Raw genomic sequence first — 15210 nt, 5'->3', positions numbered from 1 at the left:
TGTTAGCAGATGAAAATAGAAAATAGTAATCCTTATAAAATGTAATAGCTTTTTTTAGAATTAAGCACAGCTGATGACTGAATCTGTATTTTCTCATCAGGAAACCAACCTCTCAGATCCACAGCTCTATGGGTTTGGGATTTAGCTCAGTGGTAGAGCGCTTGCCTAGGGGCGCAAAGGCCCTGGGTTCGGTCCCCTAGCTCCGAAAAAAAGGAAAAAAGGAAAAAAAAAAAAAAAAAAAAGACAGTGAGAGCAGACCATGTGGCACACCTTTAACTTCAGCTCTCCAGAGGCAGACACAGACCATCTTTTTGCATGGTCTTTATGCATGCATGCATACATACATACATACATACATACATACATACATACATACACACATACATGTAGACACATTAACTTTTTTATTCAAAAGAGATTCTAAAAAGAAAACAGAGAGCTCTGGGTGTTAACTAAAATACACCACCTTGAAATATCTAACAAAGAACACACATACATGCATTTCAGGAAGTGAAACTGCCATCAAAACCTTGAGAAACTGTGACTTTACAATTTCCAATGCTCAACAAAGACAAAGGACCCTGCCTTTTCACTTACCAGGAATCACTTACACATGCTCAGTCTGAATAAACATGCAGGTTCCCCGACAACCTGGGGGTTAACTGCTTCTTTTCCCTGACCCAGTAGTGTTAGCTGGTTCCAAATCTGTGAACTGTTTTAATATTTAATTTAAATTTAAATCTTTAAAAAATATTAAAACAGTTCACAGATTTGGGACTGGCTAACACTAAAGATTTATTTTTTCATTACATATCTGTATGTGGGGGTGTGAATCATGTATGAGTATGTGGGTGCTTTTAAAGGCCAAAAGAGGGCTTCAGATTCCTGAAACTAAAGTATCTGGCAGCTTTAATCTGCCAGATGCAGGGAACTTGAGACCTTTTAAAAGGGCACCAAGAGCCCTTACCTGCTCTTTGGCGTCCTGAATTGTTTATTTCTAACACGGAAACATTTGACTTCACAGTTAGAAAAAAAAAAAAAATCACATGCTTTCTCCTCTTCCGTCTTTTTTTCTCCAGACTCTCTAAAGTGAGATCACCAAAATGGCACATGAGTTGGGAAGTCCACAGTCTTGCTCAACATTCTGTGGCTACAGTTCATGCACATGTCTCTGCCCTGTCTGTCTGTCTCTCTGCCCCTTGCCCACCCATCTTTTAAATGATAGAGGAAAGAGAAGGAACCACACTTTGCAGGCTCTCACACGTCTCCACTGAGAACAGTACCAGCAGCAGCACCGTGAGGAAGGAACACGTTTTATTATTCTGTAGGATATTATTTGTTCTTAACTATTATCACTGACTGAATTAGTGAATCATAAAATTCAATATCTAACAGTACTGTAACTTAAAAATTGGATAAAAATGAAGCCCACCCATTTCTGATGAAGTCTCTTTGCCTCCTACCCGCAGTATCTTCTGAGAAATTATTTCAGCTCTCAAGAAATGACTCGCTCAGCCTGTGGCTGACGTACACAGAAACTTCCTCTTTTGGCATTCACAACCAACTGAAAAAGAACTCTGTAGAGTTCACCCAATTCATCACTATCCAAATGCCTCTGCTGCTGAAGAGTGTCACATGTCGAAGAGAGGGGAAGTTCATGTTCATCATGGCAGAAACCCATTACAAACTCACAAGCTGAGCAAAGTCAGGACAATTCTACTGATACAGTATTATTAGTTATTTTTTCTCCTTACATTTTCCTAATCTCTACTTGGGGTACTTCAGCACATCTTATAGTTATGTCAACACTATTCAACTTGAAAAACTGATATAAAATATAATTTTTTTCATAAACTGAGCAAGGAGTCTTATGAAAAGACAGAGCTAAATCTAAGAACCATAACCACTATCATTTTAATAGAGACGAAATATAAATCTAGCACATATGGAAGTCTGAACATTTCAACTGTTTACTTATAAAAAAAAAACCAACACACCTATAAATCGCTTCTCACTGACCATACAACCGATTTGAACTACTAAAATGTACTGTTAGTGATTATGACGTGCCAGACACTGTCACATCTTACTAGGCTGTCACCACCTCAATCCTCATAACTTTATAAAGTAGATGGTACACTATCGTGTCCATTTTGCTGACATTGGGAAGTAATGTCATCATTCTTTTCAGACTAGAGGGATTTGAACTAAAGGATTTCAATCACACAAAACAGTTCGCTGCTACAGACAGCAATCGGACAATTCCAATCATTTGTGTGATCAGACTTAGAAGAAGAGTAAGAAAGGCCTAGACAGAGTTTCCTTAAGGTCATGTTCAATCATTGGCACCCTATTTCTATGTATTGTTTAGGGAGGATTATGACTTCACCGGGGCCCATGAATAAGGCAATTCCATTATTTTGACTAGAGTACTAGTGCTTGGAATGTAGCTAAACAGAGTGCTGGCCAGGAACACCAGACGACTAGGCATTAACTCCCTAGTCCCTCCTAACCAGGATGATGACAGATAGGCCTGTCATCCCAGCAAGAATACCACAAGTTCAAAGTCATCCCAGCCTCAGCAACTCCTGACCAATGTTAGACTATCGTAAACCCACAAATAAAGTAGCCTACATGTTTGTGTTAAACAGAAGAATCACATCCAACTTCAGTTTAGTACTATGTTCCTCTTTCAGAAGCCACATGCTTGCAATCACACCCTATGTTAAGCAGACTGCTGCAAAAGAGAAGAGAGCACGAGAAGGGAAAGACGGAGTGACATGACTGCTCGGTCTTTATTATTTTTACCAAAGAATCACCCTTAACATTCCAATGACAAGTACAAAATCTTTGACATTCCTATTTTATCTAAGTCTTTGAGTAATTTGAAAATTCCATTTCATTCACCTTCATTTTTAATTCCCCCAAATTCTGAATACAGGTAGTTCTGGAGAACAAGCCATGCTCTCCCCACTCAGAGCACTCTCCATGTGCACTTCAGCTGCACCATCCAGTACAAGTTCCACAGCAGAGCTTCCCAGATAATGAAATGTAGCTTCTACAGGGGCCTGCTCAAAATTCTACCTTAGGACAAGATTCTCAGTCACTTAGTCAGCAAGGAGGAAACATTCCCTCAGGTCCCAACCCATTATGATTTGCCTTTTAAAATGAAGCTTGCGGTAGTCCACGACCATTAGTCACCACTAAGTCCCACCTTTCATCCTGGCTACCCCGGACCAACTTTAATAGACTATTAACATGATATTGGTCCAATTTACACTTTACTGTAATTCTCGAATTTTTACAGTGTTGTGGTTTGTCATGAAGTTATCTGTATTTTGATGCTAATTCCACTGCCCCTAGGACAGCTGCCTAGTCATGTATTCAAGAATCAGGTGACTTCACCAGAACCTTGCCATTGAATTTGTAAAGTACAAGTAAGGGGTAGATATAGGATAGAAGGAGGCCTGTCATTGGAGGAGAAAGAAGGATGGGCGGGAGAGAAGTTTGAAGGAAGAGGAGGAGACCAGAGAGAAAGGAGAGACAGGAGGAGGAGAGGGTGAGAAGCCATGGCAGGTGATGTTAAGATTCTGCTGTGTATTTACAGGTTGTTATCAATGTTCCTAAGGGATGGATGGTACCGGGCTTTGTATGTTTAAATGGGCAATTATATCTTACCAATTGGGTCAAGGATTATTGTGTTGTGTGTTCTTTTGTGTGAGGGTTTGAGTGTAAGAAAGTGTCCGGCTGGGATGTGTGTCCGCCAGGATATCTAGCAGATATCTGGGACACCGCGGTGCGGACCTAGCGGGGTAAAAGACAACTACTCTTTTTTATTATTATATTTTTACAACAACATTACAGGCATTCATTTATGTGTGTATAATTCTTCATATATGCATGTAACTATGTATGTAGTATAAAACTATTACATCACCGAAGGTACTATGTGCTATTTCACATTTCTCTCACCCCATCTCTAACTCCATTACTAAACACAGTCTTAATACAGTCTCCACTACTGAAAGGCACACACCTTTAGTCCCAGCAGAGGCAGAGGCAGAGAGGCAGAGAGGCAGAGAGAGCAGAGAGGCAGAGAGGCAGAGAGGCAGAGGCAGAGAGGCAGAGGCGGCAGAGGCAGAGGCAGAGGCTGAGGCTGAGGCTGAAGCTGAGGCTGAGGCTGAGGCAGAGGCAGGTCAATGTCTATGAGTCTAAGGAGAGGCTGGTGGTCCACACAGCAAGTTCTAGGACAATCAAGCACTTAGAAGAAAAACAAAAAGTCAGCTGGACGAAGGCGCTGCCAGCACTGCAGAGGCAGAAACAGGTAGATCTCTGAATTTGATGCCAGTCAGGTCTACAGAGTTGAGTTTTAGGGCTACACAGAGAAACCCTGCCTTGAAAATAAGTTACATACGGGCTAGTAAAATAGCTGCTATTTAAAGTGCTCACCATGGAAGCCTAACAGCCTAAGTTTGTAGAACCAAATCCCAAAAATTGTCCTTTGATGTCTGCCCTTTGTGGGATGATGTCACAGGTGAGGCAGGTACAAAATAGAAGGAGCCCTGTCATTGGACAAGGAAGGATGGGCGGGAGAAAAGTTTGAAGGAAGAGGAGGAGACTGGAATGGAAAGAGGAAGAGACAGGAGGGAGAGGGAGAGAAGCCGTGGCAGGACAATATGGCGGGTGACGTTAAGATTCCACGCTGTTCCTTTACAGGTTGTTACGAATGTTTTCAATAGATGAATGTGCACTGGGCTTTGTATGTTTAGGTGGGCAATTATATCTTATCAACTGGGTCAAAAGTTATTGTGTTGTGTGTTCTTTCATGTGTAGATTTAAGTGTAATGGAGTGTGGGGCAGCTGGTCTGGGCCACCATGGAGTTGGGATGTGTGTTTCTGGCATGGAGACCTGCCTTGGGAACTAGATAGGTAGAGATTGCTGACGCTCAGAGAGAGGGCCTTGGCAGTGTGATGAGGGATGGAGCAGAGCAGGTGAGGGCAGCTTTGCTGACTGAGAATTAAGATATCAGCAGATATCTTGGGGCACCTGATGCTGAACCAAGTGAAAAAGACAATATACTTTTTTTATTTTTATATTTTTTACAACAACACACTCTTGTGCTGTGACATATATACCCACAGGCAATAATAAAATTTTTTAAATTATATTTAAAAATAAATGTATGTAATCTCTTGACACTGGATTTTTTTTTTTACTCTCAATCTGAATTCTCTGAAATCTACCCATTTTGTGTGTGTGTGTGTGTGTGTGTGTGTGTGTATGGTTTGTTCCTTTTTATTGGTTAGCAATATCCAACAATATAAACTTACTAATCACCTATTACTGAAAGACATTTGAGTTGTTCCCAATTTGAACTCATTACAAATAAAGCCGTTATGAATATTCATTTACACATCTGTGCATGAATAGGGTTTTCATTTCTCTGAGATAAATGCTAAAAAAAAATCTAACTGCTAGGTCACAGGAGTATAAATTCAGGTGTGTGAATAATACTCATATCATTGGGTATGGTGCCATATGCCTTTAATCCTAGCACTTGGAAGACAGAGGCAGGCAGACCTCTGAGTTCAAGGCCAGCCTAGCCTACAAAGAGAAAACCTGACTGGGGAAGAAGGGGGGTTCAGAGGGTGTAGCTATACCATTCCTATCAGCCACTTAGGAGATCAAGGTTCTCTGTAATCCTGGGGTAATATGTCCTCTGTTTAGTAGGTATGTACAAGTATTTCTAATAGTTAATGGTGTTTTTCTTGTTCATATTTATCTGCCTTCTGTATTCATACCTTCTGTCAACTTTCTAGTTAGCCTATTTCAAATATATCCCTAGTCAATCTGTATTCATCTCATTCTCCAAGACTTTTAAATGTCCACTTACTCCTTTTTATTTTGAAAGGAGGTCTCACTATGTATTTGTAACTTGTCTGGAACTCCCTATGTAATCAGGTTGGCTATGAACTCATAGCATCCCCTGCCTTAGCCGCCCAAGTGTTGGATTGAAGGCAAGCAGTACCATTCAATAACTCAGTCTTATTTTTCTGAACAAGGTCTTTCAGTCTGAAGCCCAGATGAATAGAGAACTCAGAGCATTCTCCTGTCCTGGTCTCGCAAGTACTAGAGTTGTAAGTAGCAAAGACAGACAGACAGACACACACACACACCTATTACAATTTCTAAAAACTATATATAATTTATGCTTTTGGTCTCTTCTTAAGACATCTTCAACAGCCTTAGATCCTGAATTTTCTCCCGTTCATTTATTCTGGACAATTACTATCTCTTCCTTGCATTTAAGTACTTATTTATTTAATAGGTAATAAAATCATTATGTAAATGTTCAAATTATTCTGAAGTTGGCCAATGGCTATCAGACTGGCTTAGGTGTCTTCATGACATACTTGTTTTTACTTGTTTAAGTCATGTCTGTACTTTATAGAAATTTGAGACATTCTAAACTCTCCCTTCTTTCTTCCTTTTATTTGTTTTGTTTTGTTTTGTTTTAAGACAGGGACCTTCTTTTTTTTTTTTTTTGGAGCTGGGGACCGAACCCAGGGCCTTGTGCTTCCTAGGCAAGCGCTCTAACCACTGAGCTAAATCCCCAACCCCGACAGGGACCTACTTTGTAGCTCTGGCTAGCTCTGAAATCTGCCTGTCTGTGTCCTGAGTGCTGTGATTAAAGGCATGTGCCATCATATCCAGGCCCTTTTTGAGCCCCTTTGTGAAACAGAGCTTAGCAGTGTTGTTCAAACTGCCCTTCAGCTCACAATTGTCCTGCTTTTGACTCCTGAGTGCTGGGAACACAAGCTTTTGTTACTGTACCTGTCTAAGGGATTACACGTTGTTCCAGCCCCAGAGATCAGCATTTCATCCAAGGAGCCCTATTTCCTTGTAGTAAAGAATGAACTTGAGGGGGTTGGGGATTTAGCTCAGTGGTAGAGCACTTGCCTAGCATGTCGCAAGGCCCTGGGTTGGTCCCCAGCTCCGGAAAAAAAAAAAAAAAAATGAACTTGAACAATTAAAGCTAAGTATGCCTGGTGCCAACATTGCTCTTAAGACTTCTCAGTGAGGTTGGAGACATGGCTCGGTGGTTAAGGGCATGTCCTCTTGCGGAGGACATGAGTTTGGTTCCCAGTATCCACAATGGGTAGCACACAACAGCCTATAACTCTAGCCTCAGGTGCAGCAACCCTCTGAGCTCCAAAGACAAGTGTCCATACATGTTCATGCCCACCCACCCCAACACAGATGCATGCACATACAAGTAAAAATGTTAAAAGAATGTCTCATTAAAGAAGGCTAATCAACATATGGATATGGCTGTCAAATTCAAACCTATCTTTATAACTGGGCAAGCACTCTATTTCTGAGCTATATATTCCCAGCCTTTTCTACATATCAGTAATCAGTGAAAACCAGGTCTTCACATACAGCAACTCTACTCAACAGTATAGGGCTCACTCTAGCTCACTTGTTACGCAAGGTCTTTCCTTTAGGGACATTATCACCTTTCCATGCCTTTTAAACAACCCCAAGGGCAGTCACACTGAATTAGTCAGTGACTGAGAAGGGTAAGTAGAGGGAAGTGTTTTGGTTGGCTGGTTTTTGAGACAAGATCTCTTTGCTGTGTATCTCTGGCTGTCCTGGAACCTGCTATGTACAACAGGCTAGCCTTTAACTCACAGAACCTTGAACTCAAAAGATCCTCTTACCTCTGCCTGAGTAATGGGATTAAAGGCATGTAACAGGGCAGTGTAATGGTGTTTTCAATACTCCCTTTGTTATTCTATTATCCATAAATAGCAAAAGAAAATTGGAAAACCCTAGCTATGAATGAATGAAAAATGGAAGCTAATATATAAAATCTTAATTAAACAGTTAACAAACAACAAAAGAACAAAAAGACCCCACAATTTTTCAAAAGCTTGGGCAAAGAAATCTATGTCAACATGCTACAGACAGTTGCACATCCATGTATATACTATTATGAACCATTCACAACAGCTAGGAAATGAAACCAACCTAGAAGTCCTCAGCCCAGCATGACTTCTGGCACCCAAAAACAAACAAAACATAACCCAAACAACTCCTTACTGGGGGATGGAAACTTCAGTCTGGGAAGGGTAAGGAGGAAGGCTGCACTTGATAAGGAATCAAGAGATGGAGGGGAAGAGGAGGGGGCAAATGGACAAATAATGGGGAGATACAATGAGGTAGACCTGTACTTCCAGTCAGTTCGGAGGCCGAGGCAAGAGTGTCTAAAGTTTAAGACTGGTTTCTTGCCTAGGCTTACATGCTGGTTCAAGGGCCAGCCTGTGCAACTTAGCAGAATGCTGTCTCAAAAGAGAAATAGTACAGAAGGGATAGAGATGTAACCTGCCAAGCATGCACCAAGTCCTCGCTTCAATCCCCAAAAAACACACAGAGTATAAAACAGCTGTTTCCAGATCTCTAGTGAAGCTTTCCACATACGCAGAAATGTTCTCTAGGAAGAACCTGCAAAGAATCTACACTCTGTATGAATAACACAACAATGAGTGTAGTGGTTAACAGTTCACTGTCTATAAAACTAGAATCCAATGTTATCCTGTTTACTCATGAACCTAATTCCTTGATTTGGACTTAATACAGAATAGTTTCATTTCTATATAAATAAGTTCAAGAGTTAAAATAAGCTATATACTGCTCTGTTAAGGTCATTTCTTTCTCTGCATAATAAACTCTAGTGTCTTCACTGAGTTCTGGTTCTTTTATGCTTTGAATCTACTCCAGTTCAGCTGATGGCTTACAGAAATGAATTATTAAAAAGACAAACAGCTTTGATTCAACCTTGATTAAAACTGAATATTAAAAACAAGTTTTAAAAACTGAAGACAGAAATACTCAAGTCCTCTAACAGTTAATGAAAAGCTTTTAAATAATTTTCATTACTGACAACATTTTTTAAGATTTATTTATTTATTATATATAAGTACACTGTAGCTGTCTTCAGACACACCAGAAGAGGGCATCAGATCTCATTACAGATGGTTGTGAGCCACCATGTGGTTGCTGGAATTTGAACTCAGGACCTCTGGAAGAGCAGTCAGTGCTCTTAACCGCTGAGCCATCCCTCCAGCCCATGACTGAGAAATTAAAGCATCAAACTAAAATGTCATCTGTATTTTTAAAGTTTCATTTTGATAAGGAAAAGTTAAATATGCATTTTTCTGGTTATTATCCTATAACCAAATTTAGATTAGTCCTAGAACATGTCTCTGTAATTGTTAGATACAGAGTTTCTATATATTTTGTCTACTATATCAAACTTGGTACAAACTTGGTGCAAACCTCCCACCTTCTCTTTTTAAATATAATTTAGAAAAAACCTTTTTATAAATGTACATATCTTATCTTTAGGTGTATGACTATCTTCTCTGCCTATATGTTATGTATGCCAAGTGTGGGCTTGGTACCAATGGATATCAGAAAAGGGCATCTGATCCCCTGGAACTAGAATTAAAGACAGTCTGTAAGCAACCTGTAAGTGTTGAGAACTGAGCCCAGGTCCTCTGCAAGAGCATACACTCTTACCCACTGAGCCGTCTCTCCCCCAAGAAAAGTTTTTACTTTTCATTTCTTACATTTGAAGTCCTCATCAATGACATCACTAATCTGAGTCTTTGGTATAGTCCTTAACCATGACACGGGTGCAGCTGAGCAAGTTTTCCCTTTTGTCAATCTTGCAGAGCTTACTCATTTCCCTAGCTTCTAATCATCAACCCTAAGGAGGTTGATTCTGCAAACCTGACACACATCACAGGTGGATGAGTCACACATAAAGATAGGCATGCTATTGTGTCAATTCCACTTCGCTAAGATAAGGGCAATCTTCAGCACCTCTGGCAATGCAGAATTAAATTTAATACACTTCCATCAGCAATACCTTCGTAGGCTATGGAGGGTTAGGTGAGAAGTCAATCTTAAATAAATTCAAATTTCTGCCCCTCACGAGATTCAGTGACAGGTGAGAGATAAATCAACTTCTTTGTAATACTGTGTCCTCCATGAGCACACAGGGTCTTAGCACTTTGGAGGCAGAAGAAGGAGGATCAAGGCCAACTTGGGTCTGAGAAAGGGAAACTCTTTCTTTTTTCAAAAAGCCAAAAATAAGGCTAGCTGTGGTGGCTTAAAACTGTAACCCCAGCATTTGGGAAGCTGAAGCAGGAAGAACTGCCCAGCAGGGGAGGAGAATCTGTAGAGACCATATCCAGAGGTTAGGCAAGGTCCCTGGTTGGGAGATTGGGTCACCCACCCTTCTCAAAATTTTAACCCAAAGTTGCTCCTGTCTAAAGGAAATAAAGGGCAAAGTGTGGAGCAGAGACTGAAGGAAAGGCCATCCAAAGACTGCCCCACCTAGGGATCCATCCCACATGCAGTCACCAAACCCAGACACTATTGAGGATGCTAAGAAGCGCTTGCTGACAGGAGCCTGATATAGCTGCCTCCTGAGACACTCTGCCAGAGCCTGACAAATACAGAAGCAGATGCTCATGACTGAGTACAGGGCCCCCATGGAGGAGTTAGAGAAAGGACTGAAGTAGCTGAAAGGGTTTACAACTCCATAGGAAGAACAACAATATCAACCAACCAGACCCCCCCCCCAGAGCTTCCAAGAACTAAACCACCAACCAAAGAGTACACATGGAGCGACCCATGGCTCCAGCCGCATATGTAGCAGAGAATGGCATTGTTGGACATCAATAGGAAGAGGCACCCTTGGTCCTGTGAAGGCTTGATTCCCCAGTGTAGGGGAATGACAGAGCGGTGAGGTGGGAGGGAGACCACCCTCATAGAAGCAGGGGGAGGGGGGATCTGATAGGAGGGTTCCGGAGGGAAAACCAGGAAAAAGGATAACATTTGAAATGTAAGTACATAAAATATCAAATAAATAAATAAATAAATAAATAAATAAATAAATAAATAAATAAATAAGAATATTTGCTGGTCTTCTAGTTTTAGTTTCCAGAACCTTCATGGCAGATCACAGTCATCTTTTAATTCAACACATTCTCCTAGCCTCTTCAGATACCAGGTACACATTTGGTACAGAACTACAGACAGACAAAACCTTGATAAACATAATAAATAAATTTTAAAAGCCCATAAACACAGACTTGTTGCCAGGTGTGGTAATGCATACCTTTAATCCTAGCAAAATGAGAGGCTGAGAAGGTTGATCTGAGGTCAAGGACAGCCTGATCTATACAAAAAGTTCAGACCAGCCAAGAGTACATACTGAGACCCTCTCTCTAAAAGAGTACCATGTCATTTCACTGGAGGGAGAAGGTAAGTCTCTAACTTTTTGTTATTTTCTCTCCACGTATCAACTCATTTAAACACATACTTACTGAGAATATTCTTCTGTAGCAGAATGGACTATGATTATAGATCTCACACACACACACACACACACACACACAAAACATTGCTTCCACAACTTCCTCTACATGGTGAAAAGATCAGCCAGTAGGCTGTCAAGTTGGCATTTCATGGAGAAGACTGTCACTGTCATTAAAGAGAGGAGTAATACTTCAGTGAGGGAGCACCATATTTGAAAACACAGTATGTTAGAACTAGTCATAATGGGAGAATGCTAAGTAATTCAGTCTTACTGAAATGAATAATTTGTAGGAAAATAGACTATAAGAAAAATCTAGGTGTATAAAGGATCATAAAGGTATATAAAAAGTTAGGATGATAATGATAACAAACTTAAATGGGCCGGAAAACAACTTGGATAGTATGAGAAAGGAAGAAAGCAGCAATAGAATGGTGTTATGGAAACTGTGTGTATGTGTGTGTGTGTGTGTGTGTGTGTGGGGGGGGGGGGAGCAAGTGCCTGTGTAAATATATGCACATGTCTGTTGCACATGTCTGCTGAAGTTAAAGGTGTTTTGTGAGCCACCATGTGGATACTGAGAACTGATCCCAAGTTCTCTGCAAGAGTAGTATTTGGCTCTTAACTCCTAAGCCATCTATATAGCCCCAATACTTTAGAAGTTATGTAATAAATCACAAAAACAAGTATATACGTAAGAAAACACTTTAAATAGATCATGGAAATCAAATTCTAACTACTCAGTTACTAATTAGATGTGGAAGATGAATAAGGAGTCTGTTTCCAGTATTAATCAATATGTAAATGGTGGTACCAGTTATGAACAGAAGGAGTAAAGCAATATAAGGAATAAGCACACTACTGCTCATGAAGACTAACTCCATGTCAGGTTGGCACATGACAACAGAGATGGACATCTGCAAACATCTGGAGTTAAGACCAAGACTGCAGATCATGTGATGCCATGAAAATCAACACGGCAATCGGCCCCAGAATGAGACCACTCATAGATTAAGGAAAAATAGTGCAAAGATCCTTGGACAGAATAAAGATCAATCGAGGATGCAAGGCTCTAAAAGAGGGAGAGCCTTTACAGAAAAAGTAAAACAAGTCTTTGAGAAGGAAGGTACAGTCAACAATCTCACAAGACACAGAAGGGTAAGAAGAGAAAGCAGGGAAAGTTTTCTAAAGCATTTGAAAGCTAGCAAGATAAGTGTCATTAAGTTCCAGTGAAGAGGGTATGGTAGGAGCATGGGAGGGTGTGCGTAAAGACATCACAGTTGATCGGTACAGACAAAGGAGAACTGATCCTTTTTATCCACACACCCCCCCTTTCAAGACTGCCACCACTACCTGGTTTCTTTTATTTATTTATTTTTTTAATTTTATGTGTATGGGTGTTTTGTGTACATGTTTATCTATGTACCACTTGTGTGCCCAATGCCTGCAGAGGCTAGGAGAGGGCATCAGATTCCCTACAACTGTATGTAGTTAGAGATGCTGTGAGCCACCATGTGGGTGCTAGGAATTAAACCCGTGTCCTCTCAAAGAGTAGCCAGTGCTCCTCTAAGCCATTTCTCCAGTCCCAGAATATACTCTTTCTAAACTGTTGTGTACAGCTGGGCAGTGGTGGTGATGGTAGAGCAGACCTTTAATCCCAGCACTTGGGAGGCAGAGGCAGGGATATCTGTGAGTCTGAGGTCAGCCTGTTCTACAGAGTGAGTTCCAGACAGTCAGGACTACACAAAGAAATCCTGTCTCAAAAAACAAAAACAAACAAAAAAAACCCTGTTGTATAGATGCATAGATCTACCTAGGAAATAAAGCAAGGGTGGGAGGGGGAGGGAAAGGCATTCTACAGCATATTTATATAATAAGAAGGAAAAGCAAAGAGAAAGAGGAAGATAGCAAGGTCCACCAGGAGGGAGGAAGGGGGGGATATACAAAGGGATATACAAAGGACTAGACAAGGCATGGAGAAACAGATGCTCAGCTTCTAGGACTTCAGGGACGTGTTTGAACTGAGGCACTCACTTTCCAGGTGGCACATTGTAGCTTAAGTGTTATTTGTTTTTTAAAGATTTATTTATGCTATGATATGAGTACAGTGTCGCTGTCTTCATATACACAAGAGGGCATCGGATCCCGTTACAAATGGTTGTGAGCCACTACACAGTTGCTGGGAATTGAACTCAGGACCTCTGGAAGAGCAGTCAGTGCTCTTAAGTGCTGAGCCATCTCTCCAGCCCCAAGTGTTATTTCTTGACTCAAAAGTTTTTAAACTCTCTAAGGGATCTTCCAAAATGGGGCTTCACAAATTGGAAAAATAAGGTCAAAGAGATTTTAAAATAGCTCAATAGCTATGAGTAACAGGCTGGTTAAGGAAGGATATGGCAACACTTGAATAAACTAAAAGTCAAAGTATTAAAGAACCTAGTGAGGGTTGGGGATTTAGCTCAGTGGTACAGTGCTTGCCTAGCAAGCGCAAGGCCCTGGGTTCGGTCCCCAGCTCTGAGAAAAAAAAAAAAAAAGAGTACAGGTGAAAGCTGGTGTGGTGGCACTGGCCTGTGATTCCAGCACTTAGGAGGCCGACACAGGAAGGTCGCAGTTGGAGGACAGTATAGGAGAGGCAGGAAGCTCTGCCAGAAAATAAAACCCCTCCCTGCTTTCTTTGTGCATGGATCAGAATAGAGAATGCTGAAGAGGTCTAGGAGCTCTAAGGCTGGTGTTTCCTGGTGTTTACTCAGATATTAGGGCACCAGGCGGAATGTGCTGAGGAGGGGGGATGACACGAAGCACTGTAAGTGGCTCTGAAGCCTAGAGAAGAGAGCTGTACAACAGGGAATAATAGCCTTGGTGGGGTCATTTCATTGGCAGACTGAGGAACCCCGGATGAGGCTAGGAAATACTAAGGTGTTATAGGTAGCAAGAATAAGGAACATCCTCCATCTGAGGGCAACAGACAGATTAAGTGCTGAATTCTACCAGATCTTAGAAGAGTTAATCAGATGTTCCTCAGACCAAAGAGGGATGGTGAGATGACTAAGTAAATGTGAGGGCTGGAGTCTGGATCCCCAGAACCTGTGTGGAAGGTCAGTTGGGTGTGGCAGCCTAACTGTAATCCCAGTACAAGTTATAACAGAACAAGTCTATAACAGAACAAGTCGGCTAGCCAGATTAGCTGGAATAGAGTTCTAGGTTCAGGCAAACTTGATCTCTAGGGTGGAAAGTGATCAAGGAAGACATCTGCTCAACCTCAACCTTCTATACATGTATGTATATACACATGAGAAAATGTAGACCTTAGACCTCGTGTGGTGGCTGACACTTAAAATGGAAATACTCTGGAGGCTGAGGCAAGAGAACGGCTGCGTATCTGAGGTTAGCCTGTGCTACACAGTAATTTCCACAACAGCCTGAACTGCACAGTAAAAGCCCATCTCAGACAAAACGAAAAGGATATAAAAGTTTAAAAATTGCTACACTAATCAATCTTTCCCCAAAGATTGTCACTGCATCATGTCTCCTGAAACAAACTGAAAAGCATACACATGCACATAAACCCACAGTACTTACATGGGCTTACATCTCTGTATCTGTTTCGATTTCTGTTTTCTGGAAACTTGGCCACTCTATGAGGATAGTCATGGGATTCATTTCGAATTTCCTTAAAATAACAAAAATATATATTTAATATCCCTCTTAAATTTTATAAAGCAACATATACTCTCCCGGCCAATATAGGATAACATTAAAAGCACTTAGGTTAAGCACTCTACAAAGCAGTGTTTCTATCGTAACAAACCTCACAACACTA

The 15210-nt window shown here is 41.0% G+C and overlaps 1 protein-coding gene across 3 annotated transcripts in view; it reads right to left on the bottom strand.

The window, feature by feature from the left end:
* Ptpn2 (protein tyrosine phosphatase non-receptor type 2) overlaps positions 1-15210 on the bottom strand; it is a 68003-nt gene that overhangs the window by 38145 nt on the left and 14648 nt on the right. For all 3 annotated transcript variants that reach the window (XM_032886026.1, XM_032886025.1, XM_032886027.1), the window contains exon 2: positions 14970-15060. In XM_032886026.1, the coding sequence (XP_032741917.1) occupies positions 14970-15060 (91 nt within the window). The remainder of the gene's footprint in view (positions 1-14969; positions 15061-15210) is intronic.

The sequence above is a fragment of the Rattus rattus genome, chromosome 15, assembly GCF_011064425.1.
Source record: "Rattus rattus isolate New Zealand chromosome 15, Rrattus_CSIRO_v1, whole genome shotgun sequence".
Lineage (NCBI taxonomy): Eukaryota > Metazoa > Chordata > Mammalia > Rodentia > Muridae > Rattus > Rattus rattus.
Note: the sequence above shows the minus strand (reverse complement) of the source record. Positions and strands in the feature narration are given on the sequence as shown.